Raw genomic sequence first — 15,356 nt, 5'->3', positions numbered from 1 at the left:
CTAGTATTTAGAAATACTCATAGAGATTCCAACAGTATATGGGTGGTGATGTTTTGATGTGAAGGAAAGTGGTAGACGGTGGTGGTAGATAGTCATAGCTCCGATACCAAATTGAAATGGTATAAGGCTTGTCTTCATCATTGCAAAGGCCGAATTTATTGATGTTCAAGGAAATTACAATCTATATAACAAAGAAAGGTGGTGTTGAACATCCAACACCACCCCCTAACCTTTGGATCTAGCTTATGAGGTGGCAAATCCTAAGGCTTATAAGGTGTGGGTTGTTTAATAGTGTGGAACAATAGTGTTGCATCATTATTGAAGTCAACAAATACGGCTGGACTTTTAGTGGACTTCGGTTTTTTTGTCGGGCTTCTAATGGGCTTCGATTGGAGTTTTTAGTAACGGGGCTTAACGCCAAGATCTTCAGGCGGCCCAGATATCTGTAATGTCATCTGAGGGGAGCGGATCTTGGCGTCGGGGCACCGGGCGCTGCGGTATATCAGAAGATCTTGGTAGGCAAATGCACTTCGGGGGTCGGAAGCGGCGCGCGATATCCGGTAAGGCCGCACGGGGCGGATCGTGTTAGGCGCCGAAGCGCGATATCAATAAGACGAGGAAGGTGGATGCTCGTCGGGAGTGCAAAAGGCACGCGTATCTATACTGTACAGGGGGCGGATGCGTGTCGGGGAGCCGAAGACGCGCGTATCTATATCGTACGGCACGGGCAAATACTAGTCTCAAACTAAGAAGGAAATAAAATCAAAGATCAAATCAAATGATCTTATTCTCCAAGAGATCAGAGAATAATATATTCTCCAATAGGGTGAGAAGTGATGAAAAGTGAGAAACCCTCCACATCAAATTTTATTACTATTTTTTTTTTTTAAAAGCTACTAATTTTATGTTGAGATCAAAGGAACAAAAACAACTAACAAGTCCTGAAGAAGATTACAAGGTAGATAAACCAAGTTAACTACTCCTAAAATCTTCATCCCCAATGTCCCTGCAAATATGTAGAAAGTCTTAGAGCATCTTTAGCAGAGCAACCAAAAAAACACCAAAATTTTGAACCAAACCAAACACCAAACCAAAAAAACACCAAGCAACTTTAGGAGCAACACCAAAAAAACATCAAGCAACTACGCGGTTTTGCCAAAACCGCGCCATATAGCCCACGCGGTTTTGCCAAAACCGTGCCACTAAAGCCCAACTGACAGGCCCAAGCCCACGCGGTTTTGGCAAAACCGCGCGGTGTTCTCAAAGCCGCGTGCTACTTCTATATATACAGCACCAAAGTCGCGCGGTTCAGTCACTTTCACCTCTTCTCACAATTATAAAATCCTCTCTTTAGTTAAAAAAAAAAAAAACCTACCTAAACTCTTAAAATTTAATATGGATCCTTTTGAACCTTTCGACGGTGATGATTGGCAGTACACAGACAACATTGGTGATGAGAAAGTTGAATACGGTGGGGGAGAAGACAGTGGGGAAGAAGAACCCGAGGATGTCGCGCCGGCTGATAGACATCCCTATGTACTGGAGTATCAGATGAACGACTTTGATTGGCAATTTGCACCTGAAGAAGCACTTGATATGGAAGTTGTGTCTTCTACACGTGATACAAAACACATGTCGAGTGCAGTGGCTAATACTCAGGTAATTAATTAGTTTTGATTAAATATTTTGAATATTAATTAGTTGAGTTGGACCAATTAATTATTTATCTTATACACATTATTTTTTTTTTATAATATCAGCATGTTGTTGACTACCGAGTTAGATCGGCTTTACTTGGTGTTAGAGAGTGGTGGAAGGTTATTAGGAGTTTGGATGAGTTTGTACATATTAGAGATAGTATTTTGTATACACCTTTGGGTATTTTGATTGATACGGATTATGAGAAGGCTGATTGGGCAGTGGTCATAGCTTTAGTAGAAAGATGGTGGAGTAGAACTCATACATTTTATTTTCCTTGTGCGGAGTTAAGGTTCACACCACTAGACTTCACTATGATTTCTGGGTTGAGTATCGGTATAGGCCAACCGATACCTTTTCATACAAATTATGAGAATATGGATAGTATGCTTGTGAGTTTTCCTCGTTTGGGTGCGGATGCTTATGATTCTTCTGGGATTAAGCTATCTCATATTAAGATTGCATATATGGAACCCCTCTTGCATCCCTGATACACGGCGGAGTTAGCTTTGACTGTTCTACCGGGTAGTGAGGGTCGTCGGTATGTTAGATCTTTTGATGTTTTTATTGGGCATGTTTTGTTTCCCAATGGTCATTCTACCTGCGACGTTGGGATATTATGCTTATGTATCCGATTTGCATACTATGAGAGATTATGACTGGGTAGCTCAAGATATGCCACATTGATATCGGCGTTAGATAAAGCTTCAAAGACATTCGAAAGTCCAAGTCCTCGATTGCGGATTCACGGGACTTTTAGAGATTTGGTTTTATGAGTACTTTCGATGTCTTTGTCCTAACATAGACTTGATTTGCCGATACTAAGCCCTAGATTTGCTAGTTGGTCGGGGCCTCACTTGACTTCGTAATGAGGGCATATTAGGAATAATATCCGTATGGCTCGCGGCTCGATTGATATTAGATCATTGTCATCTATTGAGTGGAGACCTTGGCGTTTGTCTCGCCTTTGACGATCCAAATTGCACAACATGCTTGTGTGTTGTCCGTCCACGAAGTTGTTTTTGCCGCGACGTGATTGTCGATTTAATACCGCGTGGCGGCGGATGTTGGAGGCAGATGACTGGACGTTATGGAGTTCCATGTGCTCCCATGCCAAATGTTAGTGATACAAAGTCGTGGGGTAGAATTCAAGTTCATGAAGTTCATGCCAGTGGTGGTCCTTGGCGGATCGTCTTCTTTTGTTGTGAAAGCGGATCTGGCGATCAAGATTATTATAGATGGTGGAACTGTGTCTCTATGGGTCCGTTGTTGCCTCCTGTTGGTCGGGCTAGCAACTTCGAGTTTGTGGGCCTGGAAGGGATGAGACGTGAGCTATGTATTCCTCATCCGCCCACGACTGTTTACAACCCACAACCTCTCGAATGCATATCGGCCGGCTCGGTAATGCCGGTAATCCTCATATGTTTTGCGTGTGTGGACGATGGGGAGCCTACTTATATTTCCATTCCGAGGTGCCTCATGCTCGTTTTTCCGAAGTTAGAGCCGCGATATTGATCAAGATATACTATGGTGAGTTTAATTGTTTTATTTATCTTCTTCATTATATATATATATATAATATGTACTCATTGTATTTTTTTGGATTTTCAGGTGAGGTTCGGGAAATATGAGAACTAGGTTCTTATGTTTGATGGGATGAGGATCGCCTGTATCATTATAGCCAAGAAAGAGAGGAGACATATTCTCGGACATATCGGCAATCTCGGCGTGCGTATGTGAGACTCGAAAAGCGTATGAGGATATCGCGGCAAGTGTACACGCAAAGAACATCGGGGGGATATGAGGAACTTCGGGTGAAGTAGTTAACCTCCGTCGGGCAGAGAAGATCATCGATCTCGGATTAGGAACTTAGAGGAGCAGGTTTAACGCCCAAATAGAGAGAGGAGAGGGATCGAGTGGTAAGGGGAGGAAGAAGAGAGCTAAATAAATTTGATGTAATATGATAGGTTTTGGATTATTTTGGATATTATATGATTATATCATAATCATAAATTTTGGACTGCATAATCATAATCATAGGTTTTTAATTTCTTTAATTTTTTCGATTTTGAATTACAATTATTAATTTCTTCAATTGCACAAATGTTAATTTCTTAACTTCTATGCACAACTCATAATTTTTCAAGTTCTATGCACCACAGTTCTAATTTTCAGAAAAAACGCACTCAGTTTTGGCAAAACCGCGCCCATTGAAGCCCAAGTCCACGTGATTTTGCCAAAACCGCACCATAGAAGCCCATTTAGCAGCCCAAGCCCACGCGGTGTTGCCAAAACCGCGTGAGTGATTTGATACAGCACCAAACCTGGAACCAAATATTGGTCGATTTGGTGTTTGGTTTGGTGTTTTCATCAACATGTAATTCTCCTGAAGTTGAAAAAACACCAAATTCTTGATATCACTGCTAGGTTGATATCACTGCTAAAGATGCTCTTACACTCTTATATGCAACCACCACACCGCAACTACATCCAAACATCCTAAAAAAACAAATCTTCAGCTAAAAACTTTCGAAACTATGACCCGAAGGTTAGAACCGAAATCTCAAACGCCAAATTAGTGTTTTATTACTATTTTGAAATCATTTTTTTTTTTTTATGACTTGCACTATAATTGAGTAGGTATTTAAAATAAGATCAACACAAATGTTTGAAGATCTAAAAACAGTAATGCTTGAAGACAAATTAAGACTTAAGATCAAATAGTATCCTATGCTCTATTTAAGTTTGGCTGCTCATGTACATTGTACCCAGTATCCTGTAAAGGGGCTTTTTTGGGTTAATCAATCAATGTGAAGGGACTTGGATTTTATCAAAAAGGTGTTATGATTTAGAGGAGTGGGTGTGTCTGATACTCTGATGTTGCAACTTGCAACAGATAATTCGGCCTTTTCCTATTTAAGTTAGGTATTAATTTGGGTGTCACGAAATGTTGATCATGCAGATTTCAGAAGCTCGATCTAATTACGTACTAAACAATAGGCCAAATCACTATTGAAAACAGAAACAATAGGCCAAATTAAAAATGGGCATATGCAGTATGTTCACGCCCACTTGGGGGTAGGGCAGGGAATCGGGTCGGGTTTGATCTGAATCCGAATATTTCGGGTTCGGGTTTTTTTTATATCTGTTTACTTATTTGGGTCGGGTTTGGGTCTGTCAGATTCGGGTTCGAATTTTTTTTTGGCTTTTTTTGAATTTTTAGTGTTATCCGATCGGGTTAGTAAGATATAATTGGATTCGGATTGGATTTGGATAATAAATTTCAGATATAATCGGATTCGGATTCGGATATTATGAAACTATTCGGATTCGGATTCAGATATAGCCATATCCGACCCGAACCCGACCCGACCCGATCCCTGCCCCATTTAGGGAGGAAGATACCATTAGACAATAATGAATTAATAATGTAATCTATTTGAAAAATCAAGAGAAGTTTATCTTTTTTTTTTTGGAGAATAACCATTTCCAAAAGACGTTTATCCACCCAATTAAGAATGAATTTGCTTGCTTGTTATGGACCACTAGTCCCACTTGCTTTGTGAAGGCACTTGAAGTAGCCTTTCATTGCTTATATCCACTTGCACAGCGGAGTTACAACTTGCACAGCTGAATGTCTCGAGCAAGTTGTCTCATGTCTTTTACAAGTTGGTATGTGCCCCCACCACAACTCCACAAGGCCACAAAATAATCATCCAAGGACCTATCAACGTTTAAGTTCAATTCAAATTAAATGCCCTCAGTTTATCTCTCTCTGTAACATACGAACGTACAGAAGCTAAGTACACTAGATGATACATTGATCTCCAGTACTGATACGATTTTTATCCTCAAAATGCCGAATTTGATTTCCTTGGCAAAAATAGCACATGGAGAATTGCAGATGCATTGGATGTAAATTTGGTCCAATTAGTGCTAATATAACAAGAGCACCTGTTTTAACATTAGCGTTGGAGTCGCTTTGGACTTGCTTTTAGAGCTTTTTAGTGTAGTAAAGAGAGACTTGTGATGATATTTGTTAATGTGGCTTGTGTCCATGAATGTCCGAAGAATTTAAACATGTATAATCTTTGATTTATATTTACATTTTACAAACACAATCCTTAAAACTTTGAAAAGTTTAGTTCACCATAAGCCGTGAATGTCCCATGGAAGCTAAGGGAGATAACAAAGGAATGTCGAAAGTGCTATCTAAATTTAACCCCTCCCAAAAATCCGTCCAGCCAGACGGCGTAAGCGAACGAACTGTCGTCTCAGATTCCGCTACACTGTTCATCTTCTTCATTTTCACCACCTTCTCTTCTTCTGAATGAACAACTTCTGTCTGTTTTCTTTTTCGGGTAACGGAGCTCTCAATGGGTGCGTTAGATTCTTGGTTTCCAATTTCAAGAGGGAAATTTAGAATGGCTTTGCTTCCACGCATATTGAAAGCCGCACGATCATAAGCTCTTGCTGCATCAATAGCTGTTTCGAATGTTCCAAGCCAAATTCTAGACCCTTGACGATTTGCATCACGAATCTCAGCAGCATATTTTCCCCATGGTCGTCTTCTAACACCTCTATAATGTTTTTTCTCCTCAAACTTCTGCTCAGAAGCACTTTGTTCAATCAATTCTTCTTCGCAGTTATTATAACTAGTGATGTTAAGAGATTCAGTGGTAATGGTTGTGGAATCGAAAGAGTTGGATGGAGAACTAGTGTAGTACATTTCTGTTTGTTTTTGTTCAACATCTGAGTTAAAAGAAAGATCAGTAGTGAGGAAGCAGTTTCCGAGGGAAATGAAGTCACCTAGGAGATGTTGTCGAATGAGTTCAAGTGCAGAAACTTCGGCTTGTGTTGCCATAGATATCCAAGGCTCCAAGCTAGTTCGTTGTTGAGGATTTAGATAGAGAGTGAGAGAGTGAAGAGCTGAAAGTGGAGAGTGAAGAGTGAAGAAATAGAGTGAGGGGAATGAGGTATATAAAGGAGGTGGAAAATTTTGGTCTATGGAGAGACCCCGGAAAAACTAAGGTTCAACGGAGGTTCTACGATGGCAAGAGGAAACCTCCTTTTCCACTTTATCTTTTTTCATTGACGTTTACACGCAATTTTCAACTCTTCTCAATCACGTGCTGATGAGTACAGTATATATATAAAATAAGAATTATTCTTTATAATTTATAAATAATAGAATAAAGTCAATAAACAAGAAAATGTGCTAGAAGCTCTGGTTCTAGTTTTGATTATTATTGTCTGTAGGCCCGTCGATAACAAACTTGCACCCTATGATACTGTAAAGTTCTGTATGCGTCTGTCAGAATTTTTGTTTCCACCGATAAGGACGGAACCAAGATTCAATGTGGGGGGGGATGCAAATAGAGGGTGCAGTAGTAGAGCTTTTGTCAAATATTGGGGGGTGGGGGTGGAGAGGCAAATTTTTATACTCTAGTCATTTTTCCTATCATAATGATTTTTACAAATCTTTGGAGTGGCAACCGCCTCACAGGCACCCCTAGTTCTATCTATGGTTCCCTATTTCTTCTGTCTCAGTGGTGGTCTAGTGGATAATGCTACTGGTGATCTCCAAGATCTCTACCTAGTACAGTTGGAATACCCACACCTCACAACTACACCAAACTTGTTGGCCAAATCAATGTGCCCTTAAAGGTACCGCAATACTCATTTAATTCTATTCCAATCTTCGTTTCCCAAGTTCATCAAGTTTTTGTTAACTCTCATTGCATTAGCAAAATCTGGCCTATTGTATGCTATGACATACATGAAGCAACCAAACTGCACTGGCATATGAAATATTGGAACCTGTACATTTTCTTCATGCAAAGCAATTATCCTTGAGGAGATTTGCTATAGATGTTGACACGGATTTTGTCTTGATGCTCACTTTATATAATGAGGTGTTGGAGTTTATACTAATATCAATCGATTTCCCATTACAAAAATAATTTGTATTTGAACACAATTCAATTCCAGACAAATTCTAAATATCAACTATAACCTATACTAACATGTCCAACTCGCTAAACAACTATTAACAATAGATAATAATGTAAAGCAGAATTAAACGCATACCACAACACAAAGATATACCGTGGTTCAACCAATAGTGCATACTTCCACAAGAGCTAGTCCTTTATAAAGTGGGAAGGAATATTACAATCACTCTTTGCAGTCTCACCTTACTAGATCACTCATCTCTCTTTACAGGGTTGTATTTCTGTAAAGGTTGTCTCTCAATCTTGATTGCTTTCAAGATTGGGTTCTTTCTTTGTTCTTGTATATTTTCGTGTCTCTTCTGGGTGTTAGGTTTTGCAAAAAGCTCTAACCCTTATTGCAAACTCGCGGTCCACAATTTCTTCTGAAAATAGACTTGGCTGGCGGCGCTTCGCGCAAGACAGTCGGCTGGTCGCGCTTAGAGTTCTAGAAGTCGACCATAAGGCATGGCGCTGTGCGCAGGCAAGCCTTTATTCTCGGCGGGGGGGGTCGTGCTCTGGCTTATGCACGTAAGCATAACACCTTTTCTCCTTATGTGAGGGATAACGCCAACAATCTCCCCAACGAGCGGTGAGGGGATACCTCCATGCAATTTCCAAATCAGCCGAGGAGGAGTCTCGCTACCATTTCGATCAGAAGACAAAAACATCAAACTTACCTTTCGGTAAGACTTTGGTCATCATATCCGATCCGTTCTTGTCGGGTATAGATCTTCTCGATACACAAATGCTTGTCTTCGAAGTACTTTCTAATCCAATGAAAACGCGTGTATGTGTGGTTGGATCTAGAATGAAAACTCGGATTCTTTGCTCAAATGGATGGCGCCTCGACCGTCACACAGAACTACAAATTTGTTTTACGTTTTAGCCCTAGTTCGTCGAAAAACCTCTTCATCCATAGCATCTCTTTACAACACTCAATGGCTGCAATATACTCGGCTTCTGTAGTGGAGAGGGCAACACACTTTTGCAACTTTGATTGTCAAGAAACTGCTCCCCCTGCAAAAGTAACCGGATAACCGGAGGTGGACTTCATCGAAGTCAACATCACCGCCATGTCCGTGATCGGTGTAGCCTTCAAGTAAGGGCTTACTTCCACCAAAGCACAAACTCGATTTGGAAGTGCCCTTGAGATATCTCAATATCCACTTAACACCTTCCCAATGTTTCTTACCCGGATTTGACAGAGATCGGCTTACAACACCAACAGCGAAAGCAATATCCAGTATTGTACACACCATTGCGTACATCAAGCTGCCCACTATAGATGCATAATGAATCTTTTCCATCTGACTCTGCTCATGCTCACCCTTTGCACACATCTCTTTGGTCATGCAGAATTGGCCACCAAGCGGATTAACCGACCGGGCCGGCTTGATCCATGTTGAATCTCTTCAACACCTTTCTTAATGTAGCTTTCTTGAGAAAGCCACAACTTCCCACTCTTTTCGTCTCCAAGTGATGCAGATCCCAAGTATATCGCTTTGCTTGACCCAAATCCTTCATCTCAAAGGACTTACTCAAGTCTTTCTTCAGTTTGGATATCTTGTTGATGTTTGGGCCAATTATTAACATATCATCCACATATAGCAATAGCACTATGAAATCCCCATTTGGAAACCTCTGAACAAACACACAATGATCGGAAGCAGACTTCTTGTATACTTGCTTTGCCATAAAAGAATCAAACTTTATGTACCACTGTCTCGGTGCTTGCTTCAACCCATACAAGCTCTTTATCAGCTTGCATACTAGGTGCTCCTTGCATTTAACCTCAAACCCCTCTGGCTGGTCCATGTAGACATCTTCTTCAAGGTCTCCATGAAGAAAAGTTGTCTTAACATCTAGCTGCTCAACCTCTAGGTTCATACTTGCGGTCATACCCAATACCACCCGGATAGAAGTCATATTCACTATAGGAGAGAAAATCTCATCAAAGTCAATCCCTTTTCTTTGACTGAATCCCTTCACAACAAGGCAAGCTTTGTGCCTTGGGTGAGGATTATTCTCCTCATGCTTGACTTTGTATATCAACTTATTCTTGAGAATTTTTCGTCCTTACAGTTTCTCAACTAACTCATAAGTGTGATTCTTATGCAAAGAATTCATCTCGTCATGCATGGCCTTCAACCACTTCTATTTGTCTATACCTTCAAGTGCCTCTTGATAATACATAGGTTCTCCACTATCCGATAGTAGCACGTACGTATGTAGTGGATACATGGTTGAAGCTAGTCTCTTTCTGTTTGACCTCCTTGCCCCATCTGCTGATGCCTCAGGAGGATGCACTTCTGCTTGCTCTGGTGGTGGTTCATGCATCTCATCTGCATCTTCTATATCAATAGGTTTTATCCCATCATGAGCAATAGGATTCTCATCATGAGCTTCAAACCCATGGTTCTCTGCATTCTCAATGCCTTCTGCACGTTCCACAGTAGGAACTTCTGGTTCTGAATCAACAAGATCATTGGTGAACGCCTGTAGCTTCTCACCCTCCTCAAAGTCTGCTATGGTTTGGTCTTCCAGGAACACAACATCTCAACTTCGGATTACCTTCTTGTTAATCGGATCATAGAGTTTGTAACCAAACTTTTCATCTCCATAACCCAGAAAAATGCACTGCTTGACTTTGTCATCAAGCTTGGATCTCTCATCCTTTGGAATATGCACAAATGCCCTGCACCCAAATACCCTCAAGTATCCATAATCAATATCTATGCTTGACCATACTCTCTCTGGATAATCACTATTTAGAGGTTTTGACGGTGATAGGTTGATCACATGCACGGCTGTACGCATTGCTTCTACCCAGTAGGTTCTAGGTAGCTTAGAGTGAGATAGCATGCATCTCATCCTCTCTACAATGGTACGGTTCATTCTCTCTGTTATCCCATTCTGTTGCGGTATCTTGGGAACGGTCTGCTCATGACAAATCATATGACTCTAGCAATACTCTTCAAATGGTCCAATGTACTCACCCCCATTATTTGAGTGAATACACTTCAACAACTTCCCAGTCTCTCTTTCCACCATGCTGTGGAATTTCTCAAACACGCCAAGTATTTCATCCTTGGTCTTTAGACTATAGGCCCATATCTTTCTTTGGCGATCATCAATGAAGGTCACGGTATGAAGCTCCCCGTGGGACTTCACTTTTATAGGGACCACATAAGTCTGTGTGCACTAGTTCAAGGACATTGTCCTTTTTGTGAGACGGGAACTTTGGAAAGATACCCTGTGTTGCTTTCCTACCAAATAGTGAGTACATGTATTTAAATGTGTACCTTTGATGTCTGGCAATGCATTTTGCTTAGCAAAAACTTCCATCCCTTTTATGCCCATATGACACAGTCTCTTGTGCCACAGTTCGCAGAAAGCTTCTTCTTCTGCCGCATTCACTTCTGTTTTACACAAACTAGCTTGTGTTTTGTAAAGAGAGCAAGTTTTCTTCCCCTCGCGAACGCTTCAATGGAACCTCGCCGCTTTCGGTTCCATACCCCATTACCAAACGAGTTTACAAAGCCATCGTCATCTAATTTCCCAGCCAAAATTAGGCTTAGTCGTATGTCAGGGACATGTCTTACATCCTTAAGTGTCAAGGTGTAGCCGACATTGATTTCTAATGTCTATAATCTTCGAGACACCACTGTTATCCATCTTCACTTTACCATATTCACCACAGCTATAGGTAGTGAAGAATTTTCTGTGTGGTGTGACGTGATAGGATGCTCCTGTATCTATCACCCACTCTGTATCCTAACATGAGGTACTAAGACGGCACACACCACAATCTGACACAATATCCACTAGGTCGTCTACTAGTGCGGTAGTATCTCTGCATGTGTTTCTGTTCCTCTACACCATGTCTTCATGTACACAGTTATTCTTCTCATCCCTCTTCAATGTTCTGCACTCATATCTGAAGTGGCCCTTGGTGGCACAATAGTAACATTACCTCTCGCGCTTAGGAGTTCTAGCTTCACCCCTAGATTTACTTACGTCATCACCTCTAGAGCGAAATGGTTTTCGTATCTACCTCTCCCCGTTTATCTCGCGGACAAGGATCTCTCGGCGAGAGAGGCGCCTTTTGAACTCCCTCTAGTCTCCTCATTCAACAAAGACGCGGTAGCCATCTCCATGGTAACAATTCCATCCTTGGCTGCTCCGTGTAGAGAGACTGTTAATGTCTCCCAACTTTCGGGTAGAGAGCCTAATAGAAACAAAGCCTCAACTTCGTCTCCCAAATTAATCTTCATCAAATGCATCTGATTGATGATATTTTGTAATTCGTTAAGATGCTCAGACATTGAAGAACCTTCTTGGTACTTTGTGTCGGCAAACTTCTTAACGACCAGCATTTTGTTTCCGCCCGATTTTCTCTTATAAAGGTCTTCGAGTTTCTTCCACAAGCCAAAAGATGTAGTCTCTTAGGATACATGGTGAAAGACACTGTCGTCAATTCACTGTCGAATGTACCCAATTGCTTTTCTATCAAGCTTGCTCCACTCAGCCGCACCAAACGCTTCCGGTTTTTATCCTTCATTCTCAATGGGTTGTGCCAAGTTCTTGCAATAAAGCAAGTCTTCCATCTTAGCTTTCTAAATTGTGTAGTTCTTCCTATTCAGACTCATCATGCGAGTGTTCATGGAATGATCCATTTCTACAAGTTATTTAAACTCAAATCTTCTCTCAGGAATTTTGTCAAACACCTTCCGACCAAAATTTGGATAACACCTTAGGCTAATCTAACCAAGGCTCTGATACCACTTGTTAGGATTTATACCAATACCAATCGATTTCTCACTACACATATAACTTGTATTTGAACACAATTCAACTCCAGACAAATTCTAAATATCAACTACAACCTATACTAATATGCCCAACTCGCTAAACAACTATTAACAAGAGATAATAATGTAAAACAAAATTAAACGCATACCACAACACAAAGATATACCATGGTTCGGCCAATGATGCCTACTTCCACAAGAGCTAGTCATTTATAAAGTGGGAAGGAATATTACAATTACTCCTTGCAGTCTCTCACCTTACTAAATCACTCCTCTCTCTTTACAGGGTTGTATCTCTGTAAAGGTTATCTCTCAATCTTGATTGCTTTTAAGATTGGGTTTCTCTCTCTGTTCTTGTGTATTTTCGTGTCTCTTCTGGGTGTTAGGTTTTGCCAAAAACTCTAACCCTTATTGCAAACTCGCGGTCCACAATTTCTTCTGAAAATAGACTTGGGCGCGGGGCACGCCTCGGGCAAGACCAAGTCGAGCGCAGGTCGAGCTGAGAGTTCTGGAAGTCGACCAAGGCATGGGCGAGAGGCGCGCCTTGGGCAAGCCTATTCTGAGCGCGGGTCGTGCTCTGGCTTATGCACGAAAGCATAACACCTTTTCTCCTCATGTGAGGGATAACGCCAACATGAGGTTGCTTCTTACAAGTGTACTCAACTTATTATTTCTGGCTTATGATCCAATTGTTACCAAAGTGTCCTCATCTATGAAGTTTTCTCTTTTTGGAAACCCTGTACATCTTGGGTAAACCCAGATGCCGCTTTAATCCATGCTCCTTGTGTGGGTAAACATATAAGCTTTTATACAGGACACCTTTCCAGTCATTACAAAATCAACTTATGCAATGGTTCCATTGTTGTACATCCTTTCTCCAAACAAATGTCCTACGATCATTTTGAGAATTCGTCCTTAGGATCATTTTGAGAGTTCGAGGAAAGCACAGAATGGTTGTGGGATACATTTGGTTCTCTTACCGTGAGATTGCTACTTGTACATTTGGAGTACAAATTTTGCTTAGTGTGTTGTTTGCAGGTACTAAATTTGCACTAAAATTGTTTCTCAAGAGTAAGATCAAATTGATAATGCTCACTTCCAAAATTCATTGGAAAAACTATAACGAATTGTACTTACACATTTTCTTTTTACAGTTAAACGTTGAAACTCAGTCGACAATTAGTTGCGGATACCCAACTGAAGATAACGGCGATAACAAAGGAACATCGAAATCAAAATTGCTGTTATAATCTAGGCTCTCCCAAATGTCAGTCCAACCAGATGTGGTTGACAAACTAACTGTCGTCTCAATACTCTTCTTTGCAACTCGGTTTTGTTTCACTGCCTTCTCTTCTTCTGCATCAAAATTTTCTCTGCGCCGTCTTTTACGGCAAACAGAGTTGTCAGATGGTTGTTGGTTTTCTATTTCATGAGGGAAGTTGAGAATAGCTTTACTTCCACGCATATTAAAAGCCGCACAATCATAAGCTTTAGCTGCTTCAATAGCTGTTTCGAAGGTTCCAAGCCATAGTCTGGATCCCTGACGATTTGAATCTTGTATCTCTGCTGCATATTTCCCCCATGGCCTTCTTCTTACTCCTCTGTAATGTCTGTTTTCCTCAACATTTGACGACTTCTGTTCTGAAACACTGGATTCAATCTGTTCTTCGCAGTTGCTATGGTTCGAGGTAGATTAAGTACATTAACTTGGTTTATATTGAAATTATCAAAGTTCTCGTGTTCAGACTCAAAAATGAATGATTCAGAGCTTGAGGGTGATGATGACTGAAAATCATCGCTAGGGATCTCATTGTATAGTTCTGAAATTGTGGAATCAAAAGAACTGGATGGAGAAGCATAGTACATTTCTGATTTAAGTTGTTCAAGATCAGTCGTAGTAGTAGTAGTAGTAGTGAGAAAGTTTTCAAGATTGGCGAAATCGCCTAGAAGATGTTGTCGAATTTGAATGAGTGCTGAAAGCTCGTCTGGTGTTGCCATTGGAGTAGAAGTCTCAGAATTCAAAAGAGAAAGAATAAAGAGCTGAAGGAGGAGAGTTAAGAAATAGAGTGATAGAAGGGAGGGTATATAAAGGGGTTTGGAAACTTGGGATGTTTGGTCATGGATTTGGAGTTACCACGATGCAAACATGAAACATCCTACTTTGTTTTGTTGCTTGTGCTTTGCAATACCTTTTTAAACTGTTTTCGAGTACGTTGTGATAAGCACAATATAAAATGCACGAGTAAATAAATGAAAGAATAGCATAAAAATAAAAACAAAGCACTCGTAGCACTCAATAATTTTTCTATGCCTGTCGGTTTGTCGGATAATTTCGGTTAAGAAATAATTTGCTAAAACAAAACAGTTGGAACGCTTTGGATAACACTTTAAATGACTTCGGTTAAGAATATAATTTGCTAATGAACCCAGAGTACAGCCTGTACAGGTAGTTGGAACGCTTTAAAAATGTTTTGCTAAGTCTATAATAACACTTTAAATCGATCCGACGGTTTGGGTATGCGTTTGGAATTTGAACTTTGAAAAAAAAAATTCAAATTACGTTTTTTGGCTCTTGACCTTTGGGGTATGGCCGTATTGTTTGGACTAAGTTGGACCAATGAAATCATTTGAGACTTAATCCAAAACGACCTGGCGGGTAATTTAAGTTTGGGGTTTCAATTCAATTTTTTTAAATGGCATATTTTGTAATAATTGTTTTTTCTTTTGTAATAATCGCTTTTTTTGGAATCCGCCTAACACAAATTGGGTCCGACAGTAACAAATACCTAAAATGGCGGTGTCTGCCATGCGTGTGGTGTGATTAACAACACAAAAATTTAACTTTCAATCAGTG

The 15,356-nt window shown here is 40.5% G+C and overlaps 2 protein-coding genes across 2 annotated transcripts; one reads left to right on the top strand and one right to left on the bottom strand.

Moving 5' to 3' along the window:
• Nucleotides 1–1,395: 1,395 nt before the first annotated feature.
• On the top strand, nt 1,396–2,189 carry LOC147494181 (uncharacterized). Its single transcript, XM_086568064.1, has 2 exons — nt 1,396–1,659; nt 1,761–2,189. Exons 1-2 carry the CDS (start codon nt 1,396–1,398, stop codon nt 2,187–2,189), a joined length of 693 nt encoding a protein of 230 aa, XP_086424190.1.
• A 3,573-nt stretch (nt 2,190–5,762) lies between these two features.
• Nucleotides 5,763–14,554, bottom strand: LOC147494180 (uncharacterized). Its single transcript, XM_086568063.1, has 3 exons — nt 14,100–14,554; nt 13,803–14,034; nt 5,763–6,724 (listed from the first exon to the last, which is right to left on the bottom strand). Exons 1-3 carry the CDS (start codon nt 14,498–14,500, stop codon nt 5,840–5,842), a joined length of 1,518 nt encoding a protein of 505 aa, XP_086424189.1. The 5' UTR covers nt 14,501–14,554; the 3' UTR covers nt 5,763–5,839.
• Nucleotides 14,555–15,356: the final 802 nt, after the last annotated feature.

The sequence above is a fragment of the Coptis chinensis genome, chromosome 6 (genome assembly GCF_015680905.1).
Source record: "Coptis chinensis isolate HL-2020 chromosome 6, ASM1568090v1, whole genome shotgun sequence".
In the NCBI taxonomy this organism is placed as follows: Eukaryota; Viridiplantae; Streptophyta; class Magnoliopsida; order Ranunculales; family Ranunculaceae; genus Coptis; species Coptis chinensis.
This window is presented reverse-complemented; position numbering and strand designations above follow the sequence as displayed.

Bases quoted from the DNA above. Each gene is read 5' to 3' on its own strand.
- LOC147494181 (XM_086568064.1), top strand. From the start codon at position 1,396: ATGGATCCTTTTGAACCTTTCGACGGTGATGATTGGCAGTACACAGAC. The intron at 1,660-1,760 runs GTAATTAATTAG...TTATAATATCAG, and splicing joins GTGCAGTGGCTAATACTCAG to CATGTTGTTGACTACCGAGT.
- LOC147494180 (XM_086568063.1), bottom strand. From the start codon at position 14,500: ATGGCAACACCAGACGAGCTTTCAGCACTCATTCAAATTCGACAACAT. The intron at 14,035-14,099 runs GTAAGAAGAAGG...TCAGGGATCCAG, and splicing joins AAAACAGACATTACAGAGGA to ACTATGGCTTGGAACCTTCG. The intron at 6,725-13,802 runs GTTAGTTTGTCA...GTTGAACCTTAG, and splicing joins AGAAGAGTATTGAGACGACA to TTTTTCCGGGGTCTCTCCAT.